General features: G+C 41.1%; 1 protein-coding gene across 1 annotated transcript; it reads right to left on the reverse strand.

Moving 5' to 3' along the window:
• Positions 1–8690: 8690 nt before the first annotated feature.
• LOC123959096 (alpha-2Db adrenergic receptor-like) lies at positions 8691–15852 on the reverse strand. Its single transcript, XM_046032971.1, has 2 exons — positions 15532–15852; positions 8691–9994 (listed from the first exon to the last, which is right to left on the reverse strand). The coding sequence occupies exons 1-2, from the start codon at positions 15850–15852 to the stop codon at positions 8846–8848; spliced, it is 1470 nt and encodes a 489-aa protein (XP_045888927.1). The 3' UTR covers positions 8691–8845.
• Between the last annotated feature and the right edge of the window lie 2874 nt (positions 15853–18726).

The raw sequence follows: 18726 nt of genomic DNA on the forward strand, positions 1-18726 counted from the left end.
ATAAAATAAGCACAAGGCCTGCTCTCCCTGAAAAATAAACATGCTCCCTGAAAAAGATATGCGTTCTCCCTGAATGATATGCAATGCATATGACATTCTTTCAAGATGAAGTACAATATTATTGAAATAGATAACCTTAACTTACTGTCTTGTGCTGTCTTTGCAAAATCAAAAACATTAAGAAAAATAAAGTGCAATTCTCAAAAATAATAATAAAACTATTGATTGTAATGCCATTGCACAAGGTATCTAAATACAGAAAATTCACTACTGTTAATCTTCACGTACCTCAAGAGACGTTAAATAACTGCTAGGCTTTGAACTGAACAGATTGGATCAATTCTCTAATGTAGAATAAAAGATGTATTGGCTGTAATGCCATTGCACGCACTACCAAAGACATACTCCCTAATGTTCAAGTAAATAAAAAACCCTGCTCTCATACAGGTAAATATCACATTAAACTAAAAAACTCTGTAAGCATCATCTTCTTCTTCATCCTCTATTACTCTGTGCATTGTGTGCAAAATCAAAGAGATTTGAAAACAAAACATGTAAAAGATAATATGTATTGGTTGTAATGTCATTGCACACAAAATGAAATAATCTTGATTGTTGATAATTAAAAGAAGTATCAAGTATCAGTGAATTACATGCTAAGCTGTAATGCCATTATTGCATGGAATAAAAAAATCTCTCTGCTCTCATATTAAACAAAAAACAAAACAAATACCAGATCAGTAACTTTAAAGCTGTGCATATACTACTTCAGGAAATGCTGTAAATAGCAGTGAATACAACAGTTCTATTTGTTTCTGTTCATTTTAAGGAAAGCACTTCGCTCCAATGTAACCCTTCCTCTGTTGCGCCGTCCTCTTGTGAGGTCACCTGTGATGCTGAATACCCTCTCTGCAAAGCTTGAGAAGCTGGCATAGCCTACAAGTCTAACGCGAAAGGTTTTAAACTGTGATAAAAACTGTCACTCTTATCCAGCCAGAAGTCTGTTCCTGTGTCCGCAGTGATGGGATGTGAAAGTTCTTCCTTGTACTTGATGATCTGCCGCCTGATGCTGGTTGTGGAGGTTTTCTGTTTAGGCCTTGTGGTGCGGCATTTTGAGAGGAACCTAAACACCGGCTGCTTTGAGGATGGCGCTGCTTCTGGTTCCTCAATAACCTCTTCTTCTGCATCATCTTCAGACTGGTCCTCCTGTCTTTTGTGTTGGAAAGTGCATTTGACCACATAGTCTTCTGCCTGTTTCAGCAGTTCCTGGATATTTCCATCAGCCACATCGACATTAACAAGGATTTCACAGACAGTTGGGTGGACAAAGCAGGCAGCTGCTGCAAGTGCAGAGAACTTTTCATCGGTTGAATCCAAGAGGCAAGCAAAAACGCTGGTTCAGATTTGATCTCAAGAGTGGCAAGGTCTCTGTACCGAGTGTTCTCTGCAAAGTCAGTTAGGTGGCTCAGCAGATCAAAGAGGGCAGGAACCACTAAGGACATAGATGCGGTGTCACTCTGGAGGGTTTTAGTGTGTTCCGCAAAAGGCAGCAGAAAGTCATGCAATGATGAAAGCTTTTGCCACTCACTAGTAAGCAAACTGTCCCATCCCATGTCATTTGTGATTTGACAGACTGCATCTTTGACTGTGAGGAGTCGTGCGACCATGTTGAATGTGCTTGACCAGCGTGTGGGGCAGTCATTTACAACAATAACACCACACTGGTCCAATAACCTCTGTGTTGCAACTGAGGACTTGCGAAAGAGCTTCGCCACAGACCTTGCTTTATCGAGGACTCTTTTGACAGTTGTCTCTATCTGCAACATATGGACCACATGTTGTATGGTATGCACCACGCACGTCCGGTCCATTTCCATGTCGACATGATGGTACCTAATAACAAAAAGAAAAGACAACCATATAAGTCTAAACCTAATAAATTGGCTGGTGTGTGTCTGTACATACTGTATATATGTAGTGTGTGGCAGGGGGAAAATCATTCATGTGATAATTGACTGTGACGTAAAAGAATAAACTAAACATGGCTCACCGCTGGTCGGCAATTTCAGAGTCACTTTCCATCGTGGACCCAGGGGAGTCATCCTCAGAGCTGGTTTCTTCTGCTGTGGTGTTTTTAAACGCTGCCACCATGTTACTCCCATTGTCCGTTATTACCGTCAGGATCTTCTCCTTTGGTATGCCCCACTCTTGCATACATTTGCCCACACGTGCCTTAATAGACGGTGCAGTGTGCGGGTGAGCTACTTGTTCAAGGGCCAACAATATGTGTACAGGTTTACTTTGTTCAACACAAAAGTAGCATGCGCTTATAGCAAGGAAGGAGGCTGTCAGTCCTTTTTTTGTCCACAAGTCAAGGCCAATGGATACTCTCCAGGCAGCAGCAAGTCTCTCTTTGAATTTTTGTCTTTCATGTTCATACTGTGTTTCAATCAAATTGCTCATTTTAGTTTTCTTTGGAACTGTTTGTCTCCTATCTACTATCTCCATCATTAGCACTAAGTCCTCGTCTTCAATTGTTGTGAGTGGTAAACCTGTGCGTCCAATCCATCTAGCTATGGCCTGCTCCCTGGTCTGTTGTTCCTTCGATTCAGTTTTGTACTTTGAAGAACTTAGGAAAGCTGTAGAGATGGTCTACTGTTGGGTTGCACTAGCAGCACTAGCTTTATTTCCACTTGGCCTATGGTCATCTTTGTCATCAGATGTCTTCTGTATCTGTGAGGGTGAATAAAGGGGAAATCAAGTTGTGTTTTGTTTTGCCCAATCTCATCAGATCTCTCCCTCTCTCTCTGTCTCTCACTCACACACCCTTCGTCCAGTCATATAACGCCACAACATCTAACGTTACTATAATAGTACACGTTTGATTCAATTTGAGGACATTTAATATTTATGCTCATATTAATTCAGCGAGACAATCATCTAATCAACATAGCTCAAGGTGGTTTCCTTTAGCTTCTATTTTATTCCAAGTTTAGCGGAAACACGGTTGTTTTATGTGAAGTGTAACCAGATGTCAATTCTTCGTTGTCGTCCAAGACCTAGCTCTGACATTTCTGTTGTTCATGAGACATGTCATCGCCCTCGGACCGGGTGCACTCCAAAATGTTAGCGTGCTGCTAACAAAATCAGCCAAAGCTGTGTAACTAAGACTGTGCAACTAAACACAATGGCATATAATGTAAACAACCTAACTGTTGTGAAAACGTCCTCGAAATTGTGCGAAGTTCTGCAAACTCGTCTTTCTTCTCTTCCTGTGTAACTGCTGCTGCGTTTCTCTAGCTGTTGCGCCTGCATTTGCCGCGGCTTCTAGATCAACCCTCAAAGATTCGCTCTGATTGGATTTCTTCCAAACTTGTCCCACAAAAAGAGTAGTTATGATTGAATCTCTTCTCCATTCGTCCCTCCCTAATATTTTTGTCAAATTTTTATTCGTTGACTAAAGTGTCAGTTATATTTCAGTTATAGTTTTTGTCCGTGAAAAAGGTCAGTTGATGAATATTTTTCGTCATAGTCTTCGTCAACGAAATTAACACTGCGGTCCTGAAACTGCAGACTCCGGTACTGCAGCTACATACTACTGCTCTGGTGGGCAAACTATCCAACACTCATGATATGAGGGAAGGATCCGACACTCTGTTTCTCTTTTTTAATAGTCATATCAGCTGTTATAAACGCTGATGCAGATATATCCGCAAGTAGCTTATCGGCCGATAATATCTGCAAAACGCAAAATTTGTTTGGCTCTATTGATAAGGTCAAATGTAGATTTATTTATCATTTTATTGTGTTAAGTTGTAGTTCCCTCAATGCTACTCACAAAAACAAACATTATAGGCCTCTACCAAAATTATATACAGTAGATGGGTGAAATTAGAAACAATTTGACACGGTGCAGTGCTGAGGATAAATTGAGTTGTCAATCAGAAAGCGGCATGTGATGTCCACCAACAACCAATTTAGAGCAGCAACCGCAGACAATTTAGCAAGATCTCACAACGTTACGGGTACTACTACCCACTTTTACAAACCAACCAATCAAAGCATGACATGAAGTGATGCAGAATACACTGATGAGCAAACAAACATATTAACCTTAAACTCACTGCAGAATCGATTCTTTTCAATGGAGATAACTAGCTCCACAGCTCCTCCTTTTGAGTTTTTTTGATGCTTGGAGGTGCGAGGGCTATGGGTCAAGCATTTATATTGATTTACTCAGTGGTACTCAGGGACGGTATTTATCAAGTTTCCCAAAGTGCCATTTTAGTCTTAAGTGCTGAGAATTCATTAAATTTACTCCTACTTTCAAGTTATCAAATTTCTTAAAGCTAAGAATCACTTTTACTCTCGCAGTTATTTAAGACAGCTCGAGAGATCTCTCAAGTGGTTAGGAGGTGCCAGTAGGTACTTGTGATGGCGCTGTGGAGACAGACATGCATGAATCTTTCAGGAGAGGAAGAATGTTTCTAAATCTAACATCACAGAGTACGGTCTAGACCTGCTCTTTTATGAAAAGCGCTGTGAGATAACTGTTGTTGTGATTTGGCGCTATATAAATAAAATTGAATTGGATTAAATTATTTGACGACGCACAGTTAAGTAGACGGGGTCAGACAGCGCAGGCATGATCTTTGCCAGCGAGTTGGTGAGGGTTGTCATCTCACCACTGACTTTACACAGTAATGCTCTTCCAGCTAAACTGAAGGTGGTGATGAAGTATTGTTTCTTTGCCACAGGACAAATGCAGCAATGCTGATGATTTGAGGCCATCACAACCATCAATTAGCCGAATTGTCATGGAAACAATTATGACACTGTATTCTCTTGGAAATTTGTTATTGTCAAATGTGTGTTAAATGTAAACTCTGTAAATCTCAGTTTGACACAGACTGGGACCGAGATTTTTAGAAAACCCAGTAATGTGAACAGTAATTTGATGAACTGCAAGCTAGTTGTTGTTGTGCAATTCAGAAAAATTCTACCCTAACTGTTCACTGTAACCCTTTACCCTGTAAAAATTACAGACCAACTTCAACCTTGACTTGCCGTACTTACTGAAGTCCTGCATGAACAGTTTCCCTCTGCAATTAGGGTTTTGTTACAAAGATTATAGTTTTACTTTTGCTAAATAAAGTGGTTTAGAATGTGTAAATAGTGTTGTCTGGTGGTGCAACTGCTCATGTTGCCCTGTTGGAGATCACTGAAGCAATGTCGCCTTGTTCCCAGATCTCATCCCTTACTTTGGTGTGCACAATTTCACCAAGACCTAAGTGGTAATAAATTTAATTCTGTCTCAATGAGACTATTTCACTGCAACTAATTAATTTATTATATGACCTGCTTGGACTTTAAAGCCTAGAAATGGCAAATATATCCTGTTCACACCAAAAGCACTCAACGTTGTGCAGAGGAGAGAGCATCTGTGCGAACTAAAACAGATGCTTTACGTAGATCTTCCTCCATTTTGTGCATCAAAATTAACTGAAGTTGAACTTTGATCCCAAATATACTGACCTACATGCGTGTCAAAAAGTATCTGGCATCAACAGGAGGTAGAAATTATGATGCCGACAATTCAACTGTAGAGAAGAATGGAGGAAAAGTTTTATTGTCCCCGTCTGAATTCATGATACTCTCCGATCATACTGGCAAAAATCTCAAACATGGAGAATACCAAGTTGTTTCTTCCCCAGTTTTTCAAGTTGGTTTTAAAACAATAAAAAACATTGCTTCCAATGTAAGTGAAATCCACACTCTTCATTGTATGTAAAAATAATAATAATAAATAAATAAATACATTATAGGGTTCTCTGCACATCTTAAAGCAATTTGCAGCTGAATCAGGGGCTTCTCAGTTTGTCAACAGACCCTTGGACATTCTGAAGTTAATATGAGGCTTCAGCAGTCACATGAGCATGTTTTTGTAGCAAGCTGCTTTGTATGATGATATGATGATCTTCATTTTGCACTCTTAACTCGCGAAAACTATTTACTCTTAAACTGAGAGAGAGAGATAATATGCTCTGGACTCAAATATGTAGTGGTCTCTTTTTTTGGCCTTGTTTTCAACAGCGTTATCCTCTTTATTATTGCAGTTAATTAGTTAATTACACAATGTTCAAGTTACTCTCAAACTCTGTTGCATAGCAACCAGAATGATATAACAACACTTGTGGCCTTGGAGTAGCTGCTCGCTCTGCTCTGTCACCACCAACACTTGTCGGCACCACCGACACTATCTGTGGTTTGTGTTTGAAAAGATAAAAGCATCTTGAATGAATATCATCTCAGTCTCTTTCCAAATTAAAGGCAACAGACGACGGACGACCATTTACACAATCTGCGTAAAGTGATTAATTAAAGAGGTCATATTATGCTTTGTGGCTTTTTTTCCTTTCCTTTAGTGTTACATATCTTTTTTGTTCGTGTAATAGGTTTACAAAGTGAAAAAGTCCACACCAAAGGGAGTTACTATCTCCCACAGATAAAACTGCTCCTGAACTGCCTGAAAACAGCTCAATTGTAGTCCAGCCTTTACTTCTGTAAACTATCTAGCTAGTGTGGCAAATAACATGATATACCCTCCAGGCAGTCGACGCAGAGGCAGTGCACAGTTAAAACGTCTCTGAAACTACTTGCCCCAGTCTGGGTTGCAAAGCTGCTTCGGGTTATTCTGCCTGTGTTTCGGGATCAGACTCGGGCTCAAACATGTAGGGCTGAACCGAAGCCGTGTGTTTACCGGCTTTAGCGATTTGTTTTGGATCCCACTACCTTGCTTGTCAGGAGGATTGGCAAGTAGTTCTTACCTATGTACTGTACATGTGCAGCTCCCAAGAAAAGATGGAATAGAAGAAGTGCAATGCTTCACTTGGCAGCTAAAACAAAACGTTCAACACACAAGGTGAAAAGAGGTACAGCAATGTGCAGTAACAAAAATATGGTGCTTTTTGAAAATTAAACCTCTTATTCTGGTACAACCCCTAAATATAATTCTGAATGTGAAAATGAGCATAATATGAACAATTATATTAATAACTGCCGTGTGCATCTTCAATGGTCTCACGATTCGATTCGATTACGATTATCAGGTTTTCAGTTTGGTTCGATTCCTCAATGCATCACGATGCATCACCTCAAGGGTGGGAATTTCTGTGCACCTCATTAAGATTATGAGTGCTAAGATGCGATTGTAAAACAAATAGGATAAAGATCTATTTTTCTCACTGTGTGAATACTTGGTACTTTTAAAGCAAAGCATTTGTAACAATCCAAAGAAGTAGGTAGTAATGAAATGCAGATATTTAATGTTACTTCATATAAATGTAGGTAACATTGCATTACATTATTACATTATTATTACTGACCTCTGCTGCTGCTGTTTTTATTACTGCACCTTAATATATCTGCTCTTTTTTTTGTGACATGTTTGTTTCTTGTCTTGTAAGTGTATTATTTTAATCTTGTATTGAGCACCATGGGCCTTGAGAAACGGCATTGGGTTCATTGTGTACTCGATATGTGGATGAATGACAACAAATTAAATTGAACTAGCAGCCGAAAAGCATCCTGCTCAGCTACCAGACCGCAGTCTGAAGAGGAGATGTTAGCTAAGGTTAGTTATAACTGCCCTAACTTATCCTGCAATTAGAAAACAACAGACAGACTTTACTTAACAGACATGCTGTGACCTACGCTGTACATTTACTGCCAGACTGAAGCGTAGTGCTCATCTTTTCGTCTGCTCCGCTGCTTTCACAGTCACCTACTGCAGCCTTATGGAGGACTGATCCTGACAGATTCCGCCTTTTTCGTTCCTTTAACATTACGTTATCAATTAACCTCTAGATAATCGATTATTGACATTTGTGAACTGATTCATAATCGTCCGCATTGCGATGCAAGTAAAAATCAATTATTTTCCACACCCCTAAATCATAATGATGTGTTCTTCCGGGTCAGCTCAGGGTTCAGCTCTCAACCAGTCAGGTTCAACAGTAGGGACGTGTTCAGCCCACAGCAGCCCTTCTAGTTATCTCATCCTGAGCTTCAGAGGATAATCATCTATCGTTGTGTGAGCCTGAGGTTGATTACATTTATTCTGATGCCCGATGCAGTGATTCTTTCTCTTTTGTCCTCCCTCTCAGTCAGCCCATCTGCTAGCTGCACATGAATTTTTTATGTTTTTGCCCCCGAGCTGTGGAGCGTCAACAGTGCGTAGCTACTTTGTGAAAAACAGGTAGCGTTCATTCTGTTTCCTGTTCTTTTATTTCTGCTTTAGTTTAAGTTCAGTCTTTAGGTGCTGCTGGTGTTAAGGCACAGAAATCTATTAAAAAGTCATTGTTTATTTTTCAAAGTGCGTGTCGGTTTTTTGCAGTTCCTTGTAACTCAGCTTTTTTGTCAACATGATAATTGAGGAGTCAGTCAGCCTGCTTGCTTCAGTGCACAGACATCTTGGAGCTCTGCGGGGATGTAGTTCACTGCCCTGTGGCCATTTTCCTCTAATTAATTTTCAAGTTCAAGTTGAACTCATGTTGCATCAAGGAAGCAGAGTTTGAAACCCTTTCGTCACTGCATTAGTGTGTCATCATCTTCTTCTGGCTCATTTACACTAGAATAGAAAGTAATGATTTAATAAATCAGTGAGTAGTTGAATAATAAATCAATACTCAGGCTGTATGACAAGCCCTTTAATGTCGGTATGACAGCACAGTGGAAAACAGGATTAAAACTGTGTGCACACACATTTGTGTTTGGCTGTGTGTCTGAGCAGAGTGCACACACACACACACACACACACACACACACACACACAGACATTCACATCTTATGTTCGTTTATGAGTCTCAAATAAAATCTTCTTGAAGGCCCTCCTGAAGTCTCGGTTGAAGATGGTGTATATGATGGGGTTCAGGCAGCTGTTGCAGTATCCGATCCAGAAAAACAGGTTAAAGAGTGTATCAGGGATCGTGCAGTTCTCTCTGCAGACAGCGTGGAGACTGTAAGTGAAGAAAAATGGGAACCAGCAGAGGACAAAAACCCCCATCACCACAGCCAAAACAAATGTAAAGCGCTTCTCCCTCATTTGCGCCACTTTGTTTCTGGACATGGACATCTGTCTGCTGCGGACAGGCACTGGAGAGGGGAGGAGGAAGTGGTGGGAGCAGTGGTCGGATGATGCCCATGATATGGAGGCGCAGGAAGGAGGAGGAGGAGGAGGCTTCAACCTGTTTGTGGTTCCCTCTGCGTCCTCCTCTGTTTTCACACTTCCTGCGGCTCTCCTGGGGAAGCGAAGAGCCGAGGAAAAGGAGGAGGATGTTTTTATATCAGCTTCGCAGCTCCTCTCCTCCAAGTCAATATCATCCAGCTCTCCTCTCCTTTGACTGCTGCTGTTGCTGTCTATGTTGGAAGAGCTGTGTCGGTACGCAGGCCGCGGGCTGTCCAGCTCATACTGGGATTCGCCGCAGCTGGCTCCCTTTCTTTGGCAAGTCCTTGCTGTGCCCACAAAGCAGGTCTCAGACTGTGATGGCTGCCTCTCCACCACGTTCTTCGCCACAAACACGGTGGAGGCTCGCTGTTTGGCAACACGGTAGATCTTACAGTAAACGAGTATCATGATGACCCCCGGGACGAAGAAGGACACGAGGCAGGAGGAGAGGATGTACCACGTCTGGTTGTTGAGAAGACACTCCTGCCTCCGTGTGTTGCTCTCCTCCTCCGTCTCCAAATCCTCCTCTTTCTGCGTCATGAGGAGCGGAGGAGAGGAGATGACAATGGAAATGAGCCACACGATGCTGATCATGGCCTTAATCCGTTTAGGAGTCCTTTTACGGTTGTAGCTGACGGCTTTAGTGACGGACCAGTAGCGATCCAGGCTGATGGCGCAGAGGTGGACGATGGAGGAAGTGCAAAAGAGGACGTCAAGAGCCAGGTAGAAGGAGCACCAGGTGGAACCAAAGTACCAGTACCCCATGACCTGCAAAGAGAAGAAACCAGTTAATGATGAGGTGCTTTTCAGCACCAGTAATGCAGAGGAAAAGAAAAAGCGTTTGTTTCCAGTCAGCCAGTCATGGAGGCCTTGTGCGAGGTGCCTAAAGGATTGTTTCACCTTGAAATAAAAAAATCAGTCAATATCTCATTACTACCATGTTGACTGCAACTGTATTTAGTTTGTAGAAAACCTCTCAGTGAGTTTTCCCCTGTGGTTTCATATCAGTCCTCTCGGAAAATTATTTAAGCCGACAATCTTTTCACAGCTGCAAGAAACTAAAATATCCATCAGGTGCCTCCACATCATGTGCTCTGCGATCAAAATGAGGTCTGTCTAAAGTTGAAAAGTATAATATTTACCTCTTCATCACCTGTATTTTCCTCACTGGCAGGTGATAAAAAATAAATATTGGACTTTCTCAGCTGCAGTGCAGTTGCTTGGCTAAATATCGCATTAGCTTTCTGGGGAACTTCATTTCCAGTTTATGGTTTTGGATGCTTTGAAATGAGGATCTTTTAAAGTTTGGAGGAAGACTGAGAGGGAACTATTGGAACTTTTGCCTTTGGTTTTCCTGAAAACGTCATAGGAGTTTTGATTACAGCTGAAACAATTAATTAATTAACTAAACTTAATCAATAACAATTTTGATAATCAATTCATCGTTATCCTTTACAAAGCTAAGCTTTCTCTGGTTTCACCTTCCTAAATTATCTCTGTAATATTATTGTAAATAGAGTCCAGCTGATGCTAGATTTTTTAGGCCGTTACTGATATTCATGTTTGGCAGGAAAATAATCAACGTGCCTCAAATTGCTTTTTTACATAAGCACATTACATAAACAGACAACAAACTATGCAATGGAGACACTGTTTATAAATGACCTCAAACATATCTTTGGCTTGACTGTTCGATATTTCTTGTTACGCATTGGTTGATGTCTACACTGATACCAAGGCAATATATCTGCAATAAGGTAATATTGGCAGACATTTCAACTGTTCAGCTCTACGCCTAATTGTAAATTGAATATATCTGCCTTAACAAGCAATCTGAAGATGTCACCTTGGGCTCTGGGAACTTGTGATGGATGATTTTGCTCTTTTTGACATTTTATTAATGATTTAGTTATTAATCAGGGTAGGGGAAAACAATACTAAGAGTCTACAGCAATACTAGAAAAACTCTGTGAGACAGTGATGCTTATGTTAACCTGCTCACAGTAACATGCTGATGTTAGGCAAGGAGATGTTTACCATAGTTTAGCATGTTAGCATGTTAGAATTAGTTTTTTGGTACACTACATACAAAGTGCACCTGACACTGATGGGAATGTCATTAGTTGTGCAAGTGTTTGGTCATAAAAAAAGTAGCTGTCAGATAAAAGTTTTGGCCTGATGATGGCGCTAGATGAAGTCAGAATATCACCAAAGTTATTACATTTTATCATGACGGGGGCGTGAATGTCTAATTTCACAGCAAACCACAAATGTCTACCTCATGGTGGCGCTAAAGGTAAGGTCAATGGATCACCAAAGTCAGTAGTATTAACCCTGTGGAACCAGTAATGTGGGGAACAAAACTACATTGCAATCCATTAGGGCTGGACGATATGGCCAAAAATGACATCAAGTTTCAATATCGATAATTATCACGATAAGTATCAAATCGTTATTTTTTTGGAGTTTAAAGGCTGATTTATGCTCCTGAGAGAAAGGGAAGTGAATAAAAGCTGATGGTTGATTGTGGTTTAAACTCTTCTTTATGGTCGACCCTTGATGCCTAACAGATGGAACATTCAAAACAATTATGATAAAATCTTTGTCAGCAAAGTAAAATTAAGTAAAAGCTTTTTTCAGTCCTTTTTCCTCAACCAAATAAACATCTTAATAAAAAATTGTTTTGTGTCTAATTCGTGTATGATTCAAGTGAATAAAATCAAACATCTATTGAATATTTATTAAACATTATATCGTGATAATTATTGTTATTGTTTTATTTTCCAGCCCTACAATCCATGCAAGAGTTCTTGAGATATTTTAGTCGTGGACCAACTGACAGACATTGCCATCCCTTTGTTTTAGTCTCAGACTGTTATACAGTCATAATAACTGATATAATGACTCCCCTCATTTAGGTGGTATTATATAACCAACAGCTCATTAGCTCAGGGGAAAACAGGGGACAGAGAAGTAACACGATGACATCCAGTTCAATTACAGATCAGTCAGATCATAAGTAAACCAGACAGAATGTGTATATGTTTAATGCAACACAGAAGAAGCTGCAGGGAGATTTCAAATATTAAAGGTGGAGTAAGCGATTCTGGAGAAACACCATGACATATGCCATGATAAAACAACTACACAGCAGGTTATGTAACAAATGTTTGCGTACTATTGTTACAATTGCTGCTGCAAAGCTAACATGAGAGGGGGTGGCCAGCACACCAGACAGTGACACTCACAACTCACCTGCTACTATACCTCACATCACAACATCAGCATGTCTTGGCGAACTAGAAGGTAAGCTGAATGTCTGTGGGCAAGTCATTTAATGTTACCTGACACACAAATCAAGTCTGGAATGGCTGGAACAGTGTTGTGTGGCGGGGGGAGGCCACATTGTTCATTTACCATTTACAGAGCTATGGCTGTGTAGGTCCAAACACCGGTTTCCTTTTCAGCACACAGAACAGACAGCTAGTGGGCCGAGGAGATATTTACTGAATTTGACAAAAAAACAAACATCTATTGGATTAGAATCGCTTTACCCATCCCCTTTAATAGCTGATGAAAAGCGAGGGACAGATCAGTAAAGAGACATCAGAGAGCTTTACATCAAGTAGACGCTCACCAAGTAGTAAACAAGTCAATGTTCACAGCCTAAATCTCCTAAAATATAGGCTGTTTACTGCAACAGAGAAGACATCCCTAAAAGGAAGAAGTGTGGCTTCTTTTATGTTTAACGATTCGTCCAAATTAATTGAACGTTTTGTAACAGACAAATAACACTTCAAAGCAAAATGTGAACATTTCTCCAAACAGCATCAACCATTCCCTTCCAGTCATTCAGACAACTCAGAGGTTTTAATTTCATTAGAGTTACAGCGTGAACGCATGAAAAACTGTTTTTCAACACAGGGAACCATAAACCTCTTGGGGATATCAAAGTATAGACGTTCAATATTTCCTGCAGATCTTGCTGAAGAAAACAGTAAATGCATGAGGTGTTTGATTTTAATTTGCCATCACCAAAAAATATAACCACTGAATAAAGTTGGATGGATTATCAGTTGTCTTGAAAGTGGTGTTATGCTTAATTTACATCACACAGTGAACACTGAAGTTTTGCCCATTGGTGGATTTCATTGACCCACAAACACAGTTTATACTTGCTGTCATCAGATTTGTCACACAAACTCAAACCAACACCAGAAGCTCATTTTCCATCTGGTATTAACATCTGATCAGTATCAAGTCATCTGGATGTTGACATCATCTCAGTTCCTTCCACATTGCGATTGGGTCTGAATGAAAAAGTTAGCGATCTCGCTTTGTGGGTTCTACTTATTTTTTTCCTTGCAGAGGAAGAGCTTGACTCGTTGAGATAGCAGGAAGAGGTGGAGTCAGGTGACGTTTCAACTTGGTCAAGACCCTTTAGCATCACTTTTTAACGACCTGGCTCTGCGGGAAAGTTAGCAACAATAAATATGCAACATCCAGTTAGACTTTCAAAATAAAACTAGTAGTTTGCGAAACGGCACGTTGTTAACTTTGTCAAACTTCACATTTGTTTAGGTTTAGTCACCAAAAATACTTGGTTAGGTTTAAAATAACGCTACTTATGTCACTAAAGTTACTTTAGTTAAGTAACATTTCCTGTGTAACTTCAACACAGTCTCACTCCCTACTCGTCAAATGTCTGACGCATGGTCAAGGCCCTTTGTCGTCGCTTTTTAAAGACTTGGGTAGCCCCTTTGCATCAATTATTGACGTTTAGGGATCCACAGTCAAGTTAGCAATGCTTAGCAACAATAAATATGCAATATCCGGTTACACTTTCAAGATAAAACTTAACGTTTCGATACATTGCCATGTTGAAACGCGCATAATTAAAGTTGTGAAACGTTGCAGTTTCGTTAGGTTTACGCACAGAAAGTACTTGGTTGGGTTTAGGCAACAAAACTACTTGGTTAAGGTTAGGAAAAGATCATGGTTTGGGTTAAAATAGCTATGTATGTCAATTAAGACTTAAGTTAACTAACGTTAATGTCAATTTACCTCACTCGCCTAAATAAAAACATTTAATGTTTTGTTTCGCACGGGACACAAACCCTGTTCTCCTGCTTCAAGGTCCGGGTTCTGGCCCTCTATCCACCCCAATCACCTCCTTACTTCGTCTTTTCGTCTTTTAAATATCATACTTGCCTTTACCATCAAAAACTGACACAACAGGGCTTCCCTCAATACGTCTAACTATGACGTCAAAGGGATCCCTAGTGCGTCACAAACTGACGATTATGGCTCTTGACCAAGCGTCCATATGTGACGACTTGGGAGTGAGACCGGGTTGGTAACTTACACAACCTACGTAACTTAAATATAAGCGTTCAATGTTGACTTTTTGTTTCACATGGGAAACAAACATTGCTCTCCTGGTTGAAGGTCTGGTTTCTGTCCCAACCACCCGCGTCCTTACTCAGACTTGTCTGTTAAATATCACACACCTACATGTAGCGTTGACATGCGATGGTATACAGGGCTCCTGTGCGCTGAAATATGAGGCCCCTGTATGTTAAAAATGGATGCTAAGGTGTCTAGCTGCCTGGCGCTCACTATGCGTCCATATGTGACAACTTGGGAGTGAGAACGGGTTGGCATGGCTCTAGGGATTGCAGTCTATTGGTTCACCACTTTGGTCCCGGCTGTCTCATTTATTGTCCCCAGAGGAGGAAACCTAGTGACTTTTTCTCTATAGTGCCATCATGATGTGGATATTTTTGGTTGGTTTTTAGTGAAATGTTTTGACAACTATTGGATGGATCAGCATGACATTTAGTAGAGCTATCCATGGTCCCCAGAGGATGTAATCTAAGGATTTTGGTGAGCCTCTGACTTCTCCTGCTATGCCAATGGCAGGTTGATATTTATGGTGTTAACTGAAATTTCTTGACAACTTATGGATGGATTACCATGAAATTTGGTTCCGACATTCATGGCCTTTGTGAACTTTGGTGATTCCCAAACTTTTCATCAAGAGCCAACATGGGGTCAAAATTTGTCATAAATTTCTGCTAGGATGTGGCCAAACTATACAGACGCCATTTGCATCTGATCGCAATGTGAGCCTCCAGCCTCCATCTCTAGATCGTCTGTGGCCGAACTAATTGCAATGCACTCAAACTGCATTTGCACCTGCATGTGTTTTCCCTTGTTCAGATAAGCTATCCGGATACAGATTGCATGTAAATACCAGCTGCAAATATGTCGTACAGTGGAGTCTGAACAAACTGTTTCCTTACCTCATTAGCCAAGGAGAAAGGGATGACCAGTGTCGCCACCAGTATGTCCGCTGAAGCCAGAGACACCAGGAAGAGGTTTTGAGGCGCCCTCAGGGCTCTGCTGGTGAACACTGCCACCACGACCAGCACATTACCAACCACAGTCCCCAGGATGATGACTGTGACCACCAACACGATGAACACTGACGCAACATGCGAGTGAGGAGGTAGAGAAGGAGATCTCGGTGAGGAAGAGGACGTCTGGTTCTCCAGAGAAGAGTTTGGTGATAAAGTGGCTGGCATCGTGGCCATTACAGGAGTCAGTACATCCGATAAGTCCATCTTGGTTAAATGACTGACATTTTGATCCCCATTTTTTTGGTACCTCCAGTGCGGTCACCACGGACAGAGTGTCAGTGAGAAAATAACAGAAAGTACAAAAATAATAAAAGGAATAGAAATCCAATGAAAGAATCAGCCAAAGAGAAATCAAAAGCTGTCTCTGGGGTTTCAGAAGATCCTCACCAGCTTCAAAATATTTTTTTTTAACAAATTAGCTGTCTCTCAAAATAAAATATTAAACATGCATGTCTCAAATCCCCACAGCACTAACAGCTATGGACAATATTTAATAATATTGTACCCTGAAATACACATGCTTCATCTCAGCATTCATGCCGCAACACATCTGCCACTGCGAGAAAAATTTGCATGACTTAAGTTAGGATTTTTTTTTAAAGTAATGCGTGTTAAAATACCCATTCATAAGCACATCTGAGCCCAGAGGTTAACATGCTGTATTAAAGCTATAAGACTGACCCACTTATTTCCAGTGAGATGCAAAATAAAGAAAGAAAAAAAGAAAAGCATATGGCTACATGCTAGTTGGAGCAAGCACAGAAAACCTACAGTATTTGGAATGCACAGTACCCTCATACTGCTGCACTCTGAAAAAGATCAATGTGGCAGAAAAAAAGACTGAAAAGTAGAGAAGAAATGAGGGAAAGAGAAAAAAAGAGTGAATGGGAAGAAGAGGAGGAGGACGAGGGGGAGGAAGCGATGCAAAGTAAAAACATGAAAACAAAGAGAAAGAAAAAGAGAAACAGAGGTCCTCACTTTCATGCGAGTCGTTGGCGTGCTGAGTGACACTGCTGCTGCTGCTGCTGCTGCTCAGTGATTCTCTACTGCTGGAATAGAGATAGAGAGAGGAGGTGGAGGAGAGAGAGAGAGAGAGAGAGAGAGAGAGAGAGACTAAGAGAGAGGAAAGAGTAGGAGATGCGTGGAGAAGAGAGGAAGAGTGGAAGAGATGTTTGAAGGAGAAGAAGAGTATGGAAAAGGTTGGGAAATTTGAGGAGAGAGAGAGAGAAGGGAGGAGAGGGGGATAAAATGAGTGATTAGAGGAGGGTATTAGACAGGAGAGGAGGGCACTGCAAGAGAGAGTGGGAAGAAGAGTAAGGGAAAGGGGAGAGACAGGGATGAGGAGAGGAAAGACAAGAGAGGAGCGCAAATGAAACAACGGGAGGAGATGTACAGGGGTGAGAAGAGGAGAGAAGGAAAGGAAGAAGAAGAAAACAGGAGGCGAGAGGATAAGAAAGAGAGGAGAAATGAAATGAGAGATGAGAGGAAGGTATTAGATAGAAAACGAGGGCACTACGAGAGAGAGAGAGTGGGAGGAAGAGGAAAGGGAACGAGGAGAAGATGGATGAAGAAAGAAAGGATAGGAGAGGAAACATGGACAGAGAGGAGGTGGGGAAAAGTGAGGAGATGATAAGAGAAGAAGTCTGGGGTGAGGAGAAAGAAAGGGGAGAGAAAAGGAAAAGAAGACAGCTAGGGATGAGCAAAATGAATGTAAAGGGACAATAAAGGAAAGAAAATGGAGACTGGAGAGGACAGGATGAGAAAAGAGGAAAGCAGAAGACAAAGAAGACAAGAAAAGAGGAAGCAAGAGGAGAGGTAATACGGCTAGGGGAGAGGAAAGGAGAAAGGAATGGGAAGGAAGATTAGGAGGAGAGGTAAACAAAAAAAGACAGAAAAGAGGACAGAAAGGAAATAGAAGACAGCAAGACAAGAGAGGAGAGGGGAAAAGGGTAGAGGAGAGGAAAGGAAAAGAAAAGAAAAAGACAAGAGAAGAGAGGATAACAAAAAGAGGAGAGAGGAGGAGAGGAAACAATGATATAGGAGAGAGGAGACAAACGGGAAAAGGAATGAGAAAACAAAATAAGCCGAGACAAGAGAGGAGAGAAAAAAGGAAAGGAACAAGAAGTCACAAATGGGAGGAGAGGAGACACGGGGGGATTAGGATGAGAGGAAATGAATGAGAGCTGTGAAAGGGACAGAATAATTAGCTCTACATGTGCATCAACTTTTGAGTGGTCATCAGTCAATTCCCATTTATCCTGAGATGAGCGGAGAGAGAAAGAAAGAAACCCTTTACTCAATAAGCCACTAACGCTCTTAATTTAGCTGCCTGGCGCTGAACGATGACATGTAGGCAGATCAACCGCCTGCAGTGTGGCTCTCCTGCTCCAACAGCGCTCACTGTGAAACTCACAAGCCTTTTATATCTGAGCCGACCCCTTAAATCAGACATCACAAAACCCCCGTGTGGCATGTATCCAGGTGGGGAGGTAATCCCATGATGCCACAGCCTGTAGGCATATTTAACAGATCAGGGTCAGTGGATATTCAAACAATCTTCCCACTGACACTCGCCGGTGCTGCAGAGGTGGATAAACATCAACAAGCTTCCTCAGGGAGCGTTCATACATTTGGAGGTGTTAATTCAACCTAAAGAGCATCCAGGGCTTTAGGTCAGTGAGAATAATGCCCGTCGGGGCCAGAAAATTCACACGTCACCGCCCATTTTATTTTGAGTTTGAGAGGTGATAATGATGTGCTCACTAAAAGGATAGACGAACCGGGCAAAGACCTATAATAAAAATCAATGTTCTTCAAACTCCCTTCACATTAACAAACAAACAACCCTGAGAGCTGTGAAGCAGGGCATCTTTTTAGTCGCTGGGATTAACCTTATAAAAGCCAGCTGATTCGTTGGAGGTGATGTCCACCATCCTAGTTTAGCCTGTAAACATCCTAACATTTAACGTTTGCTAACATGCAAATCAGCACATTACAAAAAGCACAGCTCAGGCTAACGGGGCTCTCATGATTTGCAGAGGTTGTCTTAAATTAAACCACTTTTAACCTGATGGAGGC

This window comes from Micropterus dolomieu, linkage group LG20 (genome assembly GCF_021292245.1).
Source record: "Micropterus dolomieu isolate WLL.071019.BEF.003 ecotype Adirondacks linkage group LG20, ASM2129224v1, whole genome shotgun sequence".
NCBI classification, from domain to species: Eukaryota; Metazoa; Chordata; class Actinopteri; order Centrarchiformes; family Centrarchidae; genus Micropterus; species Micropterus dolomieu.

Excerpts from the sequence above, each read along its gene's own strand:
- LOC123959096 (XM_046032971.1), bottom strand. The coding sequence starts at position 15,852 with ATGGACTTATCGGATGTACTGACTCCTGTAATGGCCACGATGCCAGCC. Across the intron at positions 9,995-15,531 it reads CTTTCTCCTTGGCTAATGAG|GTCATGGGGTACTGGTACTT; the intron begins GTAAGGAAACAG and ends TTCTCTTTGCAG.